Below are 21,953 nucleotides of genomic sequence, written 5' to 3' on the forward strand. Positions count from 1 at the left end.
AATAAATGTTATGGTATTTTATTGAGTTTACTTTCCTAATTTAGTCACTACAAGCACATTATATAACCTATTGTTGATGTAAATCAGTGCAGTGCACACCTTAAAGTAAATCCCATTTATTGCTAGCATATAGTTCTATTAATTTGGATTTATTTGTTTTGTTCAGGCATCAATTCACATAAATCCGAGAGTTCCTTAAGAACTTAATATTAATTCAGACTCATTGTCAACTCACGTTCGCCGTACATCTTGAATTATTTCCACAATATCCATGTCAATACACAGTCTTGACGTCGTAGTGTCTCCAAAATTTGAAATGACACGTTGTCACTAAGGCAATATTTATCAAAACGCTGGACTACAGAATGTCATATAACATTTATGTGCCCTACGGAAAAGTGGCTGCCATTATGAGACATTAACATACAACCAAAACCGCAATATAACTATTTACCTATACTCTAGATTAATCATTTAAATTATAATAGTTGTAAGAACTGTAGCCAACTATTAGCTGCTTTTGCAGTCTTAACTTTTATTTCAATCATCTTTAACAAGTGCAAAAATATCATAAACATTTACAAAACTATCTGGAAGCCAATATTCATCACAAGTGAAAAAAGCTAATTTTCCTCAATTTTCTAAATATTTCAATTATTGAAACCGAGACAATTCAAAATTAAACTGTGACCCTTTGAAATTAAACTAGGTTACTATGAAATTCATAAAATTGCAAAAGCCACAAATTGTTAGTACTTGATTTGATTGAATTATATAATTTGTTCATAGAGGTTGCTCTCCATCACAAACTAGTAATCTATGGTACTTTTTACTACATTATAGTATTTACTGTAAATGCTTGAACTACAGATCAAATTGTGTCCTATGTCATATGTAGCCAATCGTGTCTTGCCTTGCGGAATGATGAGCTGCTAGCTCTGAAATTTGTAGACAGGAGGGATGTGTACATGCTAACTACCATCCATGATGAGATCACTTCACCTGTGGCTGTTTGGGGTCAAGTTGCTGAAGTGCGCAAACCTGTGTGGATTTTAGACTATAATAAGGACATGGGTGGTGTTGATAGAGTAGATCAGAGGTTGGACCCTTACACTGCTGCTCGTAAGTCTTATGTATGGTATAAGAAATTAGCGGTTCACCTGTTCCACTTGGCAACTTTTAATGCTTTTGTTGTGTTCAAGGATAGTTCTTCAGAGTCAAGGATGACATTTGTGAAATTTCAGGAGTCTATCATAGCGAGCCTTGTTGTGCTGGAACAGGCAAGAGTTCCTAGAGAAGCAGTGGTGGAGGATGTGGCTAGATTGAAAGATCGTCAGTTTGCTGAGCACATTCCTCCAACGGCCAAAAAAACCTTTCCTGCTAAGAGATGTAGAGTCTGTGCTCAAAGAGCTATCAGGAAGGAGACCAGGATGTACTGCCCTGATTGTCCTTCAAAGCCTGGGATGTGTGTGGGTGGCTGTTTCAGGAGCTACCACACACAGAAGAATTATTGGGAAATACCGTGAGTGTAAACTGCTGTTATTTTCATATATTCAGTTTCACGGTTGGCATTACTGTCATGTATTCAGTTAGAGCTTTTGTGTTTGTAGTTTTGTACTTATTTATAATTAGTGGTATCTTTGTTGTTTAAAAACAAAAAAACAAGTGATGGCGGTGTGTGATGAGTGGCGCTTGGCTGGCGGTGTGAGTGGGGTGGCGCTTGGCTGGCAGTGTGAGTGAGGTGGTGCTTGGTTGACGGTGTTTGTGGGGTGGCGCTTGGCTGGCGGTGTAAATATTGACTTGCTGTTGGCTACTGCAACACACTGCCAGGCAAACGCCAGTCCACACACTCCCATCAGCTGGTGTGATTGCTGTATCAGGCATGAGGGCGTATGCAAGTGATGGGCCCTTGAGTGGCATTGTCTGTCGATGCGAGTGTTGTAATGTGCTGGGCCCGTGGCTGGCAGCGTGAATGATCTTGTGCATGTCATGTATGAAAGGTGTGTGGATGGACTGGAGACCGGTTGGTGCCTTGACGCTGCTTTACAGCTCACGCTGTGTCATTGGTTCAGTTTTTTGGCCTTTCAGTTATTAACAGTGCATTTCATTTTTTTGAAATCTCTTGTTAATGAAATGTGATCTACTGAACCATCACTCATCCTTATGCCAAATCCAACCAGTATGTGTGCTAAAAACAACAAAACCTGCTCTGCTGTAATCAGGCGTCGCAGCACACCCGTGACACGCTAGGTGTCTGGGGTGGGACCCCGATGATGAAGCATGCCACCAACTTGGTTGGTGGGTGAGCGGTCTTTTTAACATAACCTAAGTGTGTTTCTTTTCACAATTTTAGTGTTTGGAACATCACATAAGTACGTCAACACATAAAAATGATGTATTGCATAACTACCTGTGTTTGGGGGGACACCTATGTTTTTGGTCCCGGGTGCGGCCTTCATCTAGGGAAACCTACCAAACCCAGACATGTTTAAAACTAGACACTCCAAGGAGTCCAGGGAGGTGTGGCTTTCCTGGATCCCCCAACATTTTCTTACCCAGACTCCTCAGCAAACCTCAAAATTTGCTTAAAAAACATATTTTCCTCACTTTTCTTTGTAGCATCACCGCTCCGGCACAAATGTCCTACCTCACAGCATTCCCTTCAGTCTCCCAAGTAAAATGATACCTCACTTATGTGGGTCCCCAAAGCAGAGTCAGCCTAAAAGATGTATAAAAGAAAACGATGTGCTTATCAACTCGCTGTGCTAACCCCTCAATCTTTACAGGTTATTGGCATTTTTCTGTTGCAGGCACCTGGGCCACCCACACAATTGAGGTATCATTTTTATCGGGAGAGTTGGGGGAACACTGGGTGGAAGAAAATGTGTGGCTCCTCTCAGATTCCAAAACTTTCTGTCACCCAAATGTGAGGAGAAAGTGTTTTTTTAGCCAAATTTTGAGGTTTGCAAAGGATTCTGGGTAACAAAACCTGGTGAGAGCCCCACAAGTCACCCCATCATGGATTCCCCTATGTGTCTAGTTTTCCAAAATGCACAGGTTTGGTAGGTTTCCCTAGGTGCCGGCTGAGCTAGATGCCAAAATCTACAGCTAGGCACTTTGCAAAAAACACCTCTGTTTTCTTTGGGAAAATATGATGTGTCCACGTTGCGTTTTGGGGCATTTCCTGTTGCGGCCACTAGGCCTACCCACACAAGTGAGGCCTCATTTTTATCAGGAAACTTGGGGGAACGCTGAGTTGAAGGAAATTTGTGGCTCCTCTCAGATTCCAGAACTTTCTGTCACCGAAATGTGAGGAGAAAGTGTTTTTCTAGCCAAATTTTGAGGTTTGCAAAGGGTTCTGGGTAACAAAACCTGGTGAGAGCCCCACAAGTCACCCCATCATGGATTCCCCTAGGTGTCTAGTTTTAAAAAAGGCACAGGCTTGGTAGGTTTCCCTATGTGCCGCCTGAGTTAGAGGCCAAAATCCACAGGTAGGCACTTGCAAAAAACACTTCTGTTTTCTTTGGGAAAATGTGATGTGTCCATGTTGTGTTTTGGGGCATTTACTGTCGCGGGCACTAGGCCTACCCACACAAGTTAGGTATCATTTTTTCGGGAGACTTGGGGGAACGCTGGGTGGAAGGAAATTTGTGACTCCTCTAAGATTCCAGAACTTTCTGTCACCGAAATGTGAGGAGAAAGTGTTTTTTTAGCCACATTTTGAGGTTTGCAAAGGATTCTGGGTAACAGAACCTGGTGAGAGCCCCACAAGTCACCCCATCTTGGATTCCCCTAGGTGTCTAGTTTTTAAAAATGCACAGGTTTGGTAGGTTTCCCTAGGTGCCGGCTGAGCGAGAGGCCAAAACCCACAGGTAGGCTCTTTGCAAAAAACATCTCTGTTTTCTTTGGGAAAATGTGATGTGTCTACATTTTGTTTTGGGGCATTTATTGTTGCGGGCACTAGGCCTACCCACACGAGTTAGGTATCATTTTAATCGGGAGACTTAGGGGAACGCTGGATGAAAGGAAATTTGTGGCTCCTCTCAGATTCCAGAACTTTCTGTCACCGTAATGTGAGGAGAAAGTGTTATTTTAGCCAAATTGTGAGGTTTGCAAAGGATTCTGGGTACCAGAACCTGGCGAGAGCCCCCCAAGTCACCCATCTTGGATTCCCCTAGGTGTCTAGTTTTAAAAAATGCACAGGTTTGGTAGGTTTCCCTAGGTGCCGGCTGAGCGAGAGGCCAAAATCCACAGGTAGGCCCTTTGCAAAAAACACACCTCTTTTTTGGGGGGAAATGTGATGTGTCCACTTTGTGTTTGGGGTAATTTCCTGTCGCGGGCACTAGACATATCCACACAAGTGAGGTATCATTTTTATCGGGAGACTTGGGGAAACGCTGGGTGGAAGGAAATTTGTGGCTCCTCTCAGATTCCAGAACTTTCTGTCACCGAAATGTGAGGAGAAAGTGTTTTTTTAGCCAAATCTTGAGGTTTGCAAAGGATTCTGGGTAACAAAACCTGGTGAGAGCCCCACAAGTCACCCCATCGTCCATTGCCTTAGGTGTCTTGTTTTTAAAAATGCACAGGTTTGGTAGGTTTCCCTGGGTCCCAGCTGAGCTAGAGGCCAAAATCTACAGCTAGGCACTTTGCAAAAAACACGTCAGATTTCAAGGTAAAAATGTGATGTGTCCATGTTGCATTTCCTGTCGCGAGCATTAGGCCTACCCATGCAAGTGAGGTACCATTTTTATTGGGAGGCCTGGGGGAACACAGAATAGCAAAACAAGTGTTATTGCCCCTTGTGATTCTCTTAATTGTTTCCTTCCACATGTAAGACAGTGTGTAAAAAAAGATGTCTAATTGAGAAATGCCCTGTAATTCACATGCTAGTATGGGAACCCCGGAATTCAGAGATGTGCAAATAACCACTGCTTCTCAACACCTTATCTTGTGCCCATTTTGGAAATACAAAGGTTTTCTTGATACCTATTTTTCACTCTTTATATTTCAGCTGTATACCCGGTATAGAATGAAAACCCATTGCAAGGTGCAGCTCATTTATTGGCTCTGGGTAACTAGGGTTCTTGATGAACCTACAAGCCCTATATATCCCCGCAACCAGAAGAGTCCAGCAGACGTAACGGTATATTGCTTTCAAAAATCTGACATCACAGGAAAAAGTTACAGAGTAAAACATTGAGAAAATGGCTTTTCACCACAATTTCAATATTTTTTATTTTCAGCTGTTATTTTCTGTAGGAAACCCTTGAAGGAGCTACACAAATGACCCCTTACTGAATTCAGAATTTTGTCTACTTTTCAGAAATGTTTAGCTTTCCTTAATCCAGCATTGGTTTCACACCCATTTCTGTCCCTAACTGGAAGGAGGCTGAAAGCACAAAAAATAGTATAAATAGGGTATGCCCCAGTAAAATGCCAAAATTGTGTTGAAAATTTGGATTTTCTGATTCAAGTCTGCCTGTTGCTGAAAGCTGGGAAGATGGTGATTTTAGCACCGCAAACCCTTTATTGATACCATTTTCAGGGAAAAAACCACAAGCCTTCTTCTGCTGCCCTTTAATCCAATTTGTTGAAAAAAATTAAATTTTCACTGTATTTTGGCTAATTTCTTGGTCTCCTTCAGGGGAACCCACAAAGTCTGGGTACCTCTAGAATTTCTCGGATGTTGGAAAAAAAAGGACTCAATTTTGGCGTGGGTAGCTTATGTGGACAAAAAGTTATGAGGGCCTAAGCGCGAACTGCCCCAAATAGCCAAAAAAAGGCTTGCCACCTGAGGGGGAAAAGGCCTGACAGTGAAGAGGTTAAATAATAATTTAATGCAGACTTCTTAAGACCACCTGGTTTCTTTCACTGCTGCAAATGTCACATTTCAACGATGAAATGATGCCTTACATTTCTTTCAGATGTGGTTTAAGTATGAAGAATGGTGTTTCAAAGATAAGTTACAGCAGTATTTCCATGCATAGTGTTCAAATATTACAAAGTTAATTCTGAGAAACGGAAGACCAAACACATTTAACAAAACTGCTTTAAACAGTATTTCTGTGCCTCTCCACGCCTTCGGCGACATCAATTTCGGGGAGGCATTAAAATACACGAAGGCACCAATGTACGGGTTGCTGCTGTATTTCAAAACGTCCTTTCCACTTCCGGGAGGCAGGGACAGACGGGGGAGCTTAAACAGTTCGAACACCGGCTCGTGCGCGGCTGGGCCATGCTTTCCTGGGACAACAGGGTATCTTTTCCGGTACACCAAGCTTTCTACGGTGATTTGGTCTTACTTTTCGGGGCGGGTATGTTTGTAACCAATAGGTGAGCTTCGTGGCAAGGGCAACTCCCGAAACGCTCTAAAATCGCCCATTAGTCTGTCAATCACTTTTAAACCTCTTATCGTTATATGTGTATTTTTGTCTAGAATCGAAAGCATGTGGCAGTGGCAAGCAATTTGGTGTATCTGATTTTCTGTTGGTGACGAGAGGTAAGGGCCACGCTCGTAAATGTTACTCCAGGTTGTACTGGAGACTTGAAATGGGATTAATTGCGAGTTGTCAAGAGGCCAGTAGCTTGTCCTGTCCAGGGACTTTCCTTGTATTTTGTCGTCTTGATTTTATAACGAGTCAAGCATGAACACAAATACCCGAATGTTACAGCTTCCAAGTTTTCAGCATGCATATGAGTGGCATTTCTATGTTTTCACTGTTTCAATGAGTGACATCTCTTGTGAGATTTTGAGTGTCACGTAATCAAAAGCCATTTTCAAGAAAATCTACGGGACCAAACAGCAAATCTTTCCTGTATGTTAGTACCTGGATTATATTACCAACTGCTATCTGACAGAACAGTTTCACATTTCTAAAGCTAACCGGCATCTGTCCTAAGGTCACGTCCTTCCTTTAATTTTTCTAGTAACTGTAAAAAAAAAAATCTATTTTGTTTCATTCATTATAATACCATATGCAGGTATGGTATACCTCACATATAATTTGGCATTTCTGAGTGCTGCAAGCATCAAGTGTCACTATTACCCAAATTGTCGAACCTCAATATATCTAACTTGAAAAGCTTAGGTCAATCATAAGCGTTCAAGCTCGTGTATACCTTTAGTATATTTCTTATGGCTTAAAGCGATTTCATTTGTTGGTTGCAGTGTCCTTTGAAAATCCCTGCTCACTAATGGTCAATTCTGCCTTTTTCTCCCTCCTTTTTCTGTTTCAGAGCAGTGACCAACTACTGTATTATTTCACTTTGGTTTCTTTATCTGTTGCTGTGACAGACTATTTCTGTCATTTCTTTGGTGCTTCCCTTTCACTGTGGGTGTTTTTGGCTGGTAGCTGCCTGCATTTTATTGCAGCATTCCATTCCTCCCCTGTCACTGACATTTGTTTTGGCTTTAGTCCAGTGCTGTCCTCGTTTATCTCTGGCTCCTGAAATAAGCTTGTTTCACAAAAGAATCACCCAGTTGTTTAGCTCACGAAAGCCACAATATGCCCTTTCTGGTAGAATGTAGCTAAACCTAGAAACAATGATGTAAAACTTGCTTAACCTCGCATCTCAAAGAATCTCTTTCCAGAGCCCCTCCCTGCCAGCACTCTGGACATCGCACACAGGGCATTAGTTATTTCCTTTATTGGGGCCATAAATCTTCTCAGGCTGCTGTGCTCATTGAAATGTGAGGCAAGAATGTTTGAAAGACTTTTCACTCTGTTAAAATAAAAATAAAATACTTTTACAGCCTTATTTTCCAATTTCTGTTCAGACTTTTACACAACTCGAGGTAGTGCAATCATCTTCTCGTCTCTCTTCAAGGGCTTGTGATTTCTGAATTCAGAAGCCGCCAGTGACCACCAAAACATGGCAGGAAAAGATGAAATTATGAGACAGGGTTGACCAATTCATGTGGCAAGAAAAGTCCAGTTCTGAATTTACAATGCCAGTAGCTCTAACTCAAGAAAATGCAAAACCTATTGCATTGCAAATGCTTGTTTAGGATTCATACTCAATATCTGGTGGTGATAGAAGATGTGCAATAAGAGTGTGTCCCAGTGAGAGACCTTTCACTCATCTGTTTAGTCTAGCTAAGCAATTAACTCGTAAATGAAACCTTGACCTTCTTTAATACACTCCCTTACTGCAGTGGCCTTGGCATCCCAATTCTATAAATAAGTTGGTAATCCAATTTATGAGTTCCTTTTCATTCTGGGACTTGTGGTACCGGTCATTTTATAAAAAATCAGGACTTCACATTCTGAAAAGTAAAGAAAAAACAAGTCATGCATTACGCAGTAAGGCATTGAGCTGGAGAACATCAGAGGTACGTTACAAGTGTGCTGAAAAGTATATTTATAATTATTCATATACAAATGTTTCAATAAACTGCATAGTTTTTTGGGAAAAAACATTCATGTTTTCTTAGTAAGTGATTTTTGTCAATGGTGGCAGCAACATTAGTAGATGTGACGTTTAGTGGGTCATTCCATCTTGCAGGAGAACTATGACTAAACTGACTTTTTGAATTGTTTGTTAATGGCAATTGCAGTCCCAGAAATATATGTTTGTTCTGTAGTTGTAGTGTTGCAGGGCATTTGATCAATCTGGCCAGCGAGGGAGAATGTGCAGGTGGGGGATTTGTTCATCCTGAGACCCCAACCAAGGTATCTGTGTGTAATCTGTGCCAGTCTGTGTTCTCAGCTGCCTGTGTGGCTCTCCACCTTCGAGATTTTGATCCGAAAGGAAATTGAGTGCTCCGTCTCCAAATCCAGCATGTCTTCATGCATAGTCCTTTCCGGAAAACCTGTTGTGGCCCGTGTCAGACCAGGGGGCGGGCTGCGTTGAGGATTGACTGAACGTGGGTAGAGCTTACCTAATCAAATGGGCAAGACACTTCAAGAGGTCAGCCCAACAGGGTGAGCCACACCCCCATCACAGAAACTAAAACAAGCATTGGTAAAGCCAAAAGGTCTCACCTATACAAATGCTATTGACTTTGGCAATGTGTTTTTGCCATGTTGTAGACCAGTATGGTCGCAGTTCTGCATGGCTAAAAGCTAGTGGTGTGGAGTGTCGCAGAGTGGATTTGTTGATGTAGAGTGGAGTAGGGGGAGTAGAGACTTGAGTTCAGTGGCAGAGAGTGTCATAGACTGCAGTGTTGTAAAATGGAGTGATGTATAGTAGGGTGGAGTGGGTTGGAGTGGATTGAGGTAATGGGTGGATTAGAGTAGTGTGTGGTGGGCTGGATTGGGGTACAGTGAGGTGAATTGGAGTGGGTGGACTGGATGAGGTGAATTGGATTCCAATAGGCTGGATTGAAATGGGGTCAGGTGGGTTGAAGTGGGGTGGGTGGATTGGAGTGATAGGACGGGTTGGTTGAACTAGATTAGATTATACTGGACTGGAGTGGGGTGGAATGGAGCCGGGTGAATTGGAGTCGGTGGGGGAGTGGAGTGGGCTGGATGGATTGGATTGAGTGAGGCAGACCGAACTGAAGTGGGGTAGATTGGAGTAGAATGTGGTGGATTGGAGTGGAGTGGAGTGATGAGGACTAGATGGGGTGGACTAGACTGGAGTGGTGTGGATTGGGTAGGGTGGATTGGTGTGGGTGAAATTGATTGAGTGGGGTGGATTGGATTGGCATGGAGTGAGGTGGATTGGATTGGAGTGTAGTGGGGTGGATTGGAGTTAGGTGGATGGGACTGAGTAGGTGGATTGGAGTTGATCGGATTTGGGGTGGGGACATTGGATTGGGGTGTGGTGGACTGGATTGGGGTGGTGTGTATTGGGGTGGGGTGAATGGGAGTAGGGCGGATTGGAGTGGGGGAGATTGTTTTGGATTGGAGTGGGGCACTATTTTATGTTAAAACATAGTTTTGGAAATTGCACATCACAAAGAAATAATGTCGCTTTGCAATATTTAGAACAAGATAATCCTCATCATTTGAAAACAGTGCCCAGGAGCGAAAAAAAACCATAGGTGCAAAGTGAGAAAAGAAGACTTGGCAAAATAAAAGAAAGTTAACTATAGAAAATTCAACTTTGCAACTTTGTCCTGCTGGGGATGGCTTTGCCAGTCCCATGTCTTCTATTTGCAGGGATCTAGAAGTTAAAAAGAACAAACTACTACCTCAGTCACATTGGGAGCAGCGGACGGGCAGTGATTACATTGAATCAATCAGTGCTTGGTCTCTGTTTCACAGAGAGGAATGGAAATTACACCAGGCCTGCAGTGACAAATTACAAGGATGTTAAGAAGAGTGCCACACAAGCCAACAAATGGTAAGCAACAGGGGGGCTCCAAGCCCTTTTTTGTTAACATAAGTGTCTCGCAAGCGAGAGCCATGCTCTATCTAGCTTGTGCGATCTCAGGGGCGACCCTAAACAGAAAAAAACAAGCATTTTCAATGCACTGGGTCTCGCGTTTGCTCAAATTAGAGCTGTTAGCCTTGTGAATTCCTAACTGGACCTTTCTTGCCACATAAATTGACACAAGCAAGCCAATTCAAAACGACACGGCCGCCGTGAGTGTGAGCTTGAAGGAGAGACACAAAAGGAAAAAGAAGTTCGCTTGCAGTCAAATGTATCAGCAATCGTTTAATTATCCATGTATCAGGATCGATGGCCAAGGCGGTAACAAAAATGCCCCAAGGAAGGACAAACGTAAAGTATTTACCAATGATAACAAAGGATTTTTGAAAGGCAAGCCCATCAATGAGTGATAATGATGGGTGTGAGGTGAGCATGGTTAAAGGCCCAGATAGATTACAACACGTCAGAGCGCTTGCGGGCTTGACCTAAAAATAACCAAAATCGATGAGAGCTATGCATGTCTTTAGAAATTATGAATACAATAGATATAGTACACTGTTCCACAAATAAAGAATTGGCTGACCAACTGACTCTGACGGGCAGCCTTCATTAAGTAAGTGACCATCCAGCACTTATTTTTGCACATTAGTATAGGAGAAGTAGTAGCAACGGTCCTGAAGAAGCGCCACTGGATCATTACGACCACTTAGACGCGAAACATGTTGACCAAATTTTTCTAGGATTTGGGGCACTACCTATTTCTCTTGCGTGGAGTGCAGTGGGGGCATTATCCCCGTCAGCACTCCCCCCCCCCCCCCCCCCCCCCTGTTTTTCTTCTTTTAATTTGGCCTGAACCTATCCCTGATTTATTAAATGTGATGTCTATGGTTCTGAGCCAATTTTAACTTTTTCCTTCTGTCCTGCATATTCTGATAGTCAGTATTCATCCCAGGTCTAACCAAATTTGGTAAAACAATCTCCGGTTAAGTACCACCACCATAATAGGGGTGGCCCGTCAGGCATTGCAGCACCGGTCTGATGAGAAGATTGCCCAGTGATGAAGCTTCACATCCTATTGGGTGTGTGAGGGCTCTCCTTAACTACTGACTCTCTCTAGCCCTGTGTGTACTGGTATTCTTTATGTATGGAACAGTGTACTATATCTATTGTATTCATGAGATTTAGGAGATTGTACACTGGACCAATAACCTCCCAGTCCCTCTCTTTTGTGATAATGTCTTTAGAAATGAACAGTTTCTGAATCACTGATTGGCACTTTTAAAGTGACTACACAACTTGCTCTAATTGCTTGACGATCTCAAGTTCTTGCGGTAATGGAAGAACGCATACAAAATGCATTAATTTAACCTGAGATGAGTGGTAGTTGGCAGGGCTGGAATGCAGTTTCAAAACCAGACTGAATGATCTATTCACACGTGGGCCTGAAATATATGAATGGCCAGATATCTCTGTAAAAGACAGGCAGGACTTGTGTGAAATCTAAGTACAGGTGTAATAAGGAAAATACTGTGAAGCTGGAAATGGCCTTTCATGGCAGGCTATTGTAATTGGGTTTATGTAGCACTTAATACCCATGACAGGGTAGTGAAGCACTTTATGGTAACTAGCACTTTCTGGTAAGTAGCACGCTACTGCGGAACCCAGAGTGGAAATCATTCCATGCATTTACTCCAGTTATTTTGAGATATATTAAATTAAAAGGAGTTTGGTATGTTCATTAGTGGGGTTATGGAAGATTAGTCACAGGTTGGTGATTTGTAGATGGGGTGATTAGTTATTGTTAGGTTACAGGGTTATAGTTTTGAGGGAGAGGTTGTGATCTATCACAGTAGTTGTGGGCAATATGTGGAGTTGTTATAATAATAAAGATTAAGGCGGAATACGCATGTCATTTAGAGTAGTGTATATTCGGAGGGAGGAGGCACACAGAATGTTGAAGGTAAGGAGAGGGCCATTTGAAGGAAAGAAAGAAAAGGGAACAGTCTGAATTATGTTGATTGCCATATTATTCCAATCTGGCTTCGTGCAGGTACCTCCTCGCCCACGCTATTCCATCCCATAACATCTGTACCTTGCTAATGCCTTCTTCCACTACTCCATTAAGCTAGTGCCCTCTGTAATTCCTAGTGCCTCTGCTTCCTTTGTTGGTACTCACTTTCTAAGTCTATGCCCCAATCTCGTGCTGATCCCTATATGACTGTCTGTCCCACTCCAATGTCCTCTTCCTCTGTCCCTATGCAGGAATTTCCCTGCTCTGAAGATGCCCTCTCCCTCCGCATCCCACGCTGCTATCTTGCAAACAGCTGTACCTTAATGTCAGCAATTTAGTCCCCTCTTCATAGCCCCCATCCAACTTTCTCCGCCCTCTCTTCATGTCTCTCTCCTCTCTTCCACATCGGTGCCTTTCACACTTCAAAGCCCAACATTGATGCCCCCTTTCCCACCATTTCCCCCCACACTTTTTCGAGCTATGATGTCACCATTACTCCTTTGTGGGTGTGACACCCACCCTTTGAGGAGGCTCCTTCTTCTTTAGAGGTGGCCCCCACACCTTACCTTTCTGCTGTATGGAAGAAGTATAACCATACCAATTAACATCTACCTTTGCAATTAATATCATTAACCTTAACCGTTTTCTCTGAGCACCACTGTCCCCTAGCGCTCTGTTAGTGGGAGAAACACTTGAAACCTGGGTTCCTAAGTCTTCCTTTCTGACATATTTTTCTTGCAGAGAGCTTAAGCCTCCTCAGAGATAGGCATTTGTAAGACCTAGAAGTGCATACCTATAAAGTCTGAGCAGATCAAGCGGTTGTTAATCACACCGTCCTGTGTCACACACAAATAAACTGAGAAATGCATCGCAGACATACATTAAGAATGCACTTTTCATAAATTACCCATAAATGATAAACCAAGCTAACTCCCAACACATTCCTGAGATCTTCTTGGCCCATCCGCATTCCTCCACAGTCTGCCATATAATCTTCCTTTCTTCAGAATTCTTACACCATCATAGACACTTTCTATTTCATTCCTTTTGTTACCACGTCGTAAGCAACTTCCAGACTTTTTCAGGGATTTGTTTTTCTGTTCCCATATCACATTCGGTACTAGAAACATACCATACTTTTTCTTCCCGCTATCATTTACTTGTACTGCCTCCAAATGGGGCATTGTTTTCACGATTTAGTGATCTTCGATTTGGCCGTGCTCCCATTAACTTCTTCTTCCACTTACTCTTATTGCATTACACACTCCTGCATTGAATACTCCATTCAGAGTGTTTTATTTCTGCATAATCTCCAGGTTTAATGGGAACCACAGACTGTGGCTCGCAATTACCCTCGTATGATTTTATTTTCCTTGTTGCTGTATTTGTTTTGCATGTTTATATAGCACAGGTAAAACTGGAAGGGGTTGAACGGTGTTCACTTATAAGTTACATTACATTGGGACTTCATGGTTCAATACAAAACACTATACTGAGGACAAGAGACGTAATGGAAGGGATTTCAAGAAAGGCAGTGTGTATAATTCCTTGACCTACAGGCAGGCCATAAAATGTAGGATGATAGCTTGTAGACGTTCAGTCTGCACTTTAACTTGGTGGCAAGTGCCCCTCGCCATAAAGCAGGGGCCAGTCCTGTCCAGGCTCCCCTTTCATAAAGTTGAAAGTGGTAATCCAGGCAGGGGTATACAGAATCACACTACTGCTGTCCCTCCCCAATTCCATGAAAGCACATTGATAAATATGATTTGACTGGCATCAGATGATCTGCTTCCTTGTTGAACTGAATTTACACTAGTGACAGATCAAATCAACATCTATTTTTACATCCAACATGGCCTCCCTGTGTCATACTCTAATGCATTGTGCACTATCATGTTTTTTTTATTAGTCCCAGAGAAGGATATGGTGGCCTTCTAGGGTCTCCATATATCCATCCTCCAAACTCATTCACATGTGGATTGATCTCCAGGCATCCTAGTGCATCCCTTGAGCGGACCATGCACCCTGGGCTGCAATTGCTCCTGGGACCATGGACACTGTCCTTGCCTAGCTGCTCTGTTTCTTGCCAGGTAATGCTGGTTCCTCCATGAACAGCTCAGTGGGAAAATAACATCACTGCATGCTTCCGTATTTAATTTCTACTCTCAATTTGCTTTCTCCGTCCCACAATCACATCAATAGGGGCTTACCTGGAAAAAGCAGATCTATGCCTCAGCTATTCAGAAGGAGATCGATCAGTAGTACTGTGTGGAGTTACACCTTATAGTTTTGTGGCCATAAAAAATGCAGGCTTAACTGGTCCAGTGTCTTGCATCTTTATGAATCTAAATCGGAATTAATGAAAGTAACCAGGGCTTGGATCACAACATCACAAAGTTCTTATTAGCTTGTATCTTTTAATGCTTTCAAAGAGGTTGGCAATAAAGAAAGGAGCAGTTATACCTTTGCAAGAAACAACAATTCATCGACTCCTTTTAACATGGACAGTCACTGAAGTTGCTGGGAACAAAATTCCCATCTGAAACTGTCACTTCAGGTCCTCCAACATCGAAGCTCTTGTTAGTGTGTCGGACATTAATAAGTAAACTTACAAGGGGATGCGTATAGGTTGATTAACCTTTTGACTCGTTCAGGATGTTCTTACCATAGCTCCAGATCAGAAACAGTAATCAATACACAATAATCAATAATCATTAGTCAAATCAACGGAGTCAGTAATTGTTGCACACCATGACTTTTCAGCCATGAATAACTACACCTTTAGTAAGTTTATTTCCCTTATATTAACAATGCTAAAGTCCATGTAGATTAATCTCAAAATCAAATTAAACGCAATAAATATTTGTTAACCAAAAAGACGCAAGAACAATGATCTAATCAAAGCTTGAATCACAATGCATTCTAAAGCATCAGCACAAATCATCAGTAAAATCAGTTTCAATAGTACCGCATAATCCATAGAGTTCAGCAAAAAAAATTGTCAACCATTTATCTCTGCAGTTTGTCAGTCGTCATGCGAATAGCCTCAACTAACCCAGATTAGCATCAGCATGTGGGGCTTCATGCAAAAACAATTTAGAACACAAATTTAGAAAACATCTAGCTAAGGAAAACTATCAAGACAGCGCAGTTGGTACCTAGAAAGAAAATGCATATAAATGCAATTCAGTCACATTGTCATATCTACTTATCCACGGTATGAGTCAGCAAGCAGCATCAGTCTTCACCCTCAGGTCATCACTCGATCAGCAAAACATCAGGCTCTCAGTCAGAGAGTATGAACCTAATGACAGAATCTCGAATCTCCTCTTCTCCCAAATATCGCATCACAAATCAGAATAAGGTCTGAAGTCTTTTCCCTCTGTCACATTGTTATATCAAAGTCACCCAAACTATCCCCTAATTCCCCATTGGTCTATTAATTGCACGTTATTACTCTGTCCAGTGAGCGTTCTATACCAAATCTATGAATTCTAATAATTCACACTTCACACGTCGATGATTGGTCTGCTTTACGATATTCTCATCATCCGGCTTGTCAGGTATCACATTTTTTGCATCTTCCTCTCCAGTCAGTGTCTTCATTGTTTGCATCCTGGAAAAGAACCTCTAGCACACATTACACACATATTGATACATTTTAAGGAAACTGTCTCTTGTTAGTCGATTCTCATGGAAAGCTTCTGCTTAAGCATTTTAACAAGACAATGAACATTTCACAGTTAGTTCACTCTGTCAGCATTTTTCATTAAACACTAGAAATACAGCTTCTGCATGAGGCCTGGCAAAACTAGGCCAAGACACTCGCTAAGTTAAGGCCTACAATTAATAATCTAAAACATACTTCATAACCCTTAATATGACATATTACTACATTAATCTAATATATTTTCAATATTTCATAAGTATTCATCATTATTTAGTGAACACGGGTGACCATTCTATGAGGTCACAATTTCAAACATGCACATTATTTTTCTACGTTATTCATTTTTCTACATAAGTCACTATTACAAATACATAAGCACTCATTAATAATTTCTAATTAATACATCTGCTTCAGCACTCTTAAAAAGGCAAGCCAGCCATACGTTTGGTAAGTCATTTTACTCTAAATCTTATTAAAGACTCCTGCCTGGCAGCATAGTGGGCTAGGTGATCTGGAAAGCTAGATTATATATAGCCGGCAGACAGACATGGCCTGCTGCTTTCTGATTAATTAGAACAGAGAACATCGGTTTTCCTCGCTTTCACACTGAAGACCTCACTAGAGTGACCCTCTCCTTCTTCTCAGACTGGTTGTGCTGGGGCACCTCCTGTCCCGTGTTCTTGTGCATGATACTTATATGACAGTTCATTCCTTTGTGCCTGAAGTTTTATTTAAGTTCTATACATAGTATCTAAGGGTCAGTCGTTCTACTGTGTGGAACCCCTGAATCAGAGCTCCTCCTTCCCTTCAGGCACTGACTTTGTATGCAGGACGTTTGCCTCCTCCCTGCAGGAAGTGAAACTACCTCATCTTACCTATTTGCAGCAAATTCTTCTTAGCCCTTTCTGCAGGCATTGGGATCCCCAATTCCGCCTTTCAAACAATAAAATACCACCTCCTTCCTCGCAAGACAGGAACTTCCCCTCTTCTTTCTCTTACATCCATTATATCATGTCATGCACGGTCATTTATGCTTTAAGTAACCCTCACTATTTTCTTTTGCAGTGTGGTTCCACTTGTATTGAACCAGTTTACCAAACAGTCTTTCAGCCAGGTGGATCACATACGACCAGAAAACCAGGTAAACACTTGTTCCGCCTAACATGGATGTGGAACCATCCTCTGGACACGAGGATGATGGATCGGTGTCTAGGCAGATAGGGGCAAGGTCTTTCTCCAGAACCATGGATGCCGGGCCCTCTTCCAGGCCAGTGGAGGCAGGATCGTCATGTGGACAGGTTAATAATGCGCCCTCCTTTGCACAGATGGATGATCGCCTTCAGCAGGCCCAAATATTTAAAGATGCTGGTAACAAGAGTTATAAGGAGCAGAGATACAGAGATGCCATCAGCAGGTACCACCGAGCTCTGCTGCAGCTGAAAGGTTTGGACCCCAACATGCCATCCCCCCTGCAAGCCTTTGGCGCCAAGAGACCAGTGGTAACCCCAGAGCAGGAAAAGGCTTTGCACGACCTGCAGAGAGACTGCTACAACAACCTGGCAGGTAAATGAGGATGCCCAAAGGCAAGAGTCATGGGTAGGAGGGAGGGTAAAAATGGAGAACAGAGTTTTAACACAATTCCCATCTTCTCCCCCACTCCACCTTTTTGCATCCACAGCCTGTCTCTTACACACAGAGCCTGTGCCCTACGCTCGGGTGAAGGAATACAGCGTACTAGTCCTGGAGAAGCAACCAGGCAACGCAAAGGCCCTATACCGTGCAGGTGTGGCCTCCTTTCACCTGCGGGATTTTGACAGTGCCCTACACTACCTGGGCGAGGCTCAGCGGATACAACCTACAGGTGAGCTACTTTGCCAGACGTGTGATTCAGGAGAGTGCCCCAACTGCTCCTCCTCACCTAGGGTGAAGATGAAAATGTGGGATGCGTGCACATCAGTGAAGAGTGTCAGTAATTGAATTAATAGGCCCGTTTCAGGCCTGCATTGGAAAGTAAATGTCTAAAGTCGGAAACTTGAAAGCAACTTAATTTGAAATATGTACATGTAAGAAAGCTTACTGAAATCTATAGTCTAGGGTTTTATTCGATTGTATATTTGCTTTTTGGAGCCTTTTTACGGATTCTCAGGCTAAAAGCAGTCCCGGCACACTGTATACATTAAGCTGATTGTTATTGTTGCATACTAGATGAGTAGGTGGGCAAGAAGCCGAGTACGATAAGTTTAATTAATATTATTGGCTGCTGGAAAATATATATATATATTTTTTTTAAGTCTTCTCTGTAGTCAATTGGTCATTAATAACGCAACTAAGTAACTAAAGCAGACCTTATTTTATTGTATGGCAGATGAACACCACCTGATCGGTGTGCATATGGTATTGCTCCTCTCCTGAGTATCAGAAAATATATGTAGAGGCCATCAGATTTAAGTCTTATGTTGACTTATTATATGACTAGATGTTAATATAAAAAATGAAGATGTGTACTTGTATTTCCTAGCTATGAAATTCTTTCAGCTTGAGGCCTGTTCATATTTGCAGGTCATATATGTAGTTCTGTACACACATCTTATTCTCTGTGGGAGTATACGGCATTATTTGATGTTAGGGCTTTGTGCAGTGGGTCAGGCATTCAGGTCACCATTAGGACCCAAACCTTGGACGTGTTTTGAGAACCAGGTCAGACCCCTATGTTTTTTGTCTGGCTTTATTGTTGTCCCCATTGCTGGCGATCTGTCATCCACCAACCTGTATGTTCTATTTGTAGGCTTTTCGCATTCTGTATTATTTTTAAAGGTTCCCTCACATAACCCGTGTGGTTAGCGTTTTGCCACATGGATTCTGTAGGGACTAGGAGATAAGGTTGCCTAGGGAGCCAACAACAACAATATCACTAGGTAGTTCAAGTTACATGCTGATTATATTAACATGGACTCCTACATGACCAAGCTGTTAGCGTTGATAAGGTGTGTCTGTATTTGTCTCTCCATGTGAGTGTTGGGTAACCTATGACTTCTCCAGAAGGTCTTAGTAGGAATAACCACCCGGTAAGTACAGCCTACCCCTGCTTGTCTCATTGAGGAAATATAATTTGTACCCACAGATTGTAACCTGCCCAGTATAGGAGTCATTGTGTCACTGATTTAATGTCTTAGTGCTGCATACCACAAGTGAAGGCGCCTTATTCATTGTAGTTGGTTTGAAGGAATGACCTACTTGGAGATTCATGATCTTCAAACACTCATACTTGGGACGGTTAGCCTGCTCTTGCTTCTTACCACAGTTGCTGCCAGTCTGGGCGCTGTACAGACAACTGCACCCTGCATTCATCCCTCCTACAAGACTAGTTGTGAGAAAATTCACGTTATACTTAGTCATCCTAACTATACTGACGAGTGACCATTGTGTGAAAATCACCTTAACTTTTACAGTATACATGTTCCACTTCACACTTATGAGCCTAACATGCAGCTGACAAGAATTAATTAGTTTTATTTCATTTTTTAAAAGACTATGGCCCTCATTACAACCCTGGCAGACAGCGGTATTTTGGAGAAAGTTACTGCCAACAGGCAGGTGGTACCTTTCCCCAAAATATGACATTGGCGGTTTGGCTCAAGCCAAACCACCAATGTACCACTCCGTCTGCCAGGGTGGTAACAGCTGGCGGGCTGGAGACTTCAGTCTCCAGCCAGGCGGCCGTCACTGGCCCACCCACGGGATTATGACCCCGCCTATCGCCATGGTTTTCATGGCTTCTGTACCGCCACGAAAACCATGGCAGTAGGCACTATCAGTGACAGGGAATTCCTACCCTGACACTGATAAGCTTCTCCCCCATCTCCCTCCTTTCCTCCCCCCACGACATATACGCACCAACATACACACACTCATACCCACATTTACCCACGCATGCATATATCCATTCACACACACATCCACACACACTGACATACATACAAGCACACACGCATTCACACAACACAGCATACACGCACCCTCACACCCATTCATGCACACATGCATTACACACGCTGCACACAGACACATACACCCACACCCCCACACACAACACTCACCTCCCCTGACAAAGTACCCGGCTTACCTGCTTGCAGGGGGTCCTCCGGCAGGAGACGGGACGTGGCACTGCTGCCAGCAGCAGCGTCTGCCAGCCGAACACAACCAGGCCGTATCATGGATCATGATACAGTCTGCGGCGGTCTACTGGCGTGGCGCTGCTGCTGGCAGCAGCGCCACCTTACCGCCGTCCGCCGCCATGACCGTAGCCGGAATTCCGCCAGCCTGCTGGCGGAATTCCAGCTACAGTCATAATATGGCCGATGGTAGGTAGCTGCGGCAACGGTGTTTTGGCAGCCGTCGCCTCGGCGGTAGGCAGTGTTTACCACCAAAGACATAATGAGGATCTCTGTATTATATTCAGGTGGTCGAATAATAAAAATGTGTTTGTACTGATGTGTTGCTTAAAATGCAGATTAGACGACGCTCTCATATAATAAATGACCAAGGGAAAATATATCTTGTCTTCGCTCCCCATTAATATGTACATGCTCACGATACGTTAATGTTTCGTTCTACCCACACATAATTGACCTGAGATACAAGTTTAAATAGTATGTTTTAGATTTATTTATTTATTTTTTAAATAAAAAGGTCCCTCCTGCCCCCCTCCCACCACAACCACTTTGGGTGGGAGTTGGGTCTGCTCTTTCAAACTTGACACCCTGTGCCTTTCGTTTTAGTAACTTGCTATCTATGCCTTCAGTTCCATATGTGGCCCCCCTTTTTCCCATCTGGCTCTGCGTGCCTTTTGTTTTCTCTTCTGCCCACCTGTGCCACCAGTTTTCAAGCTGTGTCCCCTGTGCCTCCGAGGGATACACATCCCTGTTGATTCATCCCACTGTCACGCAAGGCCTTGTGTGATCCCCAGTTGTCACACATAAGCATGTGTGTCTTGGTACACCAGAGAGCATAAAATGAAGAGTCATTGAAAATAGACAGTGAGGTGTTGTAACCTAAAACACCTAGCTGACTGGGATTATCAATTGATTAAAAGAAAAACTATTACAGGCTGAGAAATCTCCAGGTTTTGCTAATATGCCTTTTCTTCCCAATAGATGCCAATGTGAAGAAGTACCTGAAGTTGACGGAGTCAGAGCTCAGTGGCTACCGCCAGCAGGAGAAACAGCTGTATCGAGACATGTTTAAATAGAGACTGGCTTAAGCAGGGAGAGTTTGCACAAAGGAAAAACAAGAATTTGCTCATCCTGTGGTAGCATGGGCATGTAAGTGAGTGCCAGTGTACATCAATTGGCCCAGGCACTCTGTATACGCTGGGTGCAAGTAAGAGACTGGAGCAGAACGGAGTATATGTTCATCAGGTTAATGAGTGGTCTCATGCAATGAGTACAGTAGTACTGAAACAAATGGAAACATATACACGCTGTCCAAGTGGACATAATGTGAGTGGTTTAATGTGTGCACACAGATTGGCTGCAAGCAAGGGCGCGGAAAAGATTATCTTCTGACTTTTTTTCAATAAAAAAGACTTGTATTTTCAAGAACATTTTCTGACTACTTAATAGTTTATCTGACACCTGCCTTTTATTTCTCTGAGGTAGGATGACCTTTCATTCTCTGATTTTCCACGGCGGTGACAACCGATTTTTCTTTTTTTTTTCTCTTTTTTTTTTTTTTTTCCCCCGCTGAATGATCAGAGGACTTTTCTGTTTTTTTGCACTCAAGTTTGTGTCTGAATTTTCTGTAGAGCTTTGAAATCTGTCCCCCATTTTTTGTGGGGAGTGGTGTTGGTTATTGACTTTGCTTTGTAGCTGTAAGATCTGTACCTGATTTCACTTCAAGGGCGTTTATACCTGTTTTTAGAGGCTGGTGCATCATTTCTCGGTGGCAAGCAAG

The 21,953-nt window shown here is 42.8% G+C and overlaps 1 protein-coding gene across 1 annotated transcript; it reads left to right on the top strand.

Annotated features, from left to right (window-relative positions):
- The first annotated feature begins 6,365 nt into the window (after positions 1 to 6,365).
- Positions 6,366 to 21,603, top strand: TTC9C (tetratricopeptide repeat domain 9C). The gene is made up of 4 exons (XM_069207066.1): positions 6,366 to 6,499; positions 17,067 to 17,564; positions 17,680 to 17,862; positions 21,155 to 21,603. Exons 2-4 carry the CDS (start codon positions 17,165 to 17,167, stop codon positions 21,247 to 21,249), a joined length of 678 nt encoding a protein of 225 aa, XP_069063167.1. The 5' UTR covers positions 6,366 to 6,499; positions 17,067 to 17,164; the 3' UTR covers positions 21,250 to 21,603.
- The last annotated feature ends 350 nt before the right edge of the window (positions 21,604 to 21,953 follow it).

This window comes from Pleurodeles waltl, chromosome 9 (genome assembly GCF_031143425.1).
Source record: "Pleurodeles waltl isolate 20211129_DDA chromosome 9, aPleWal1.hap1.20221129, whole genome shotgun sequence".
NCBI lineage: Eukaryota > Metazoa > Chordata > Amphibia > Caudata > Salamandridae > Pleurodeles > Pleurodeles waltl.

Bases quoted from the DNA above. Each gene is read 5' to 3' on its own strand.
- TTC9C (XM_069207066.1), top strand. From the start codon at position 17,165: ATGGATGTGGAACCATCCTCTGGACACGAGGATGATGGATCGGTGTCT. The intron at 17,565-17,679 runs GTAAATGAGGAT...TTGCATCCACAG, and splicing joins CTGCTACAACAACCTGGCAG to CCTGTCTCTTACACACAGAG. The intron at 17,863-21,154 runs GTGAGCTACTTT...TCTTCCCAATAG, and splicing joins TCAGCGGATACAACCTACAG to ATGCCAATGTGAAGAAGTAC.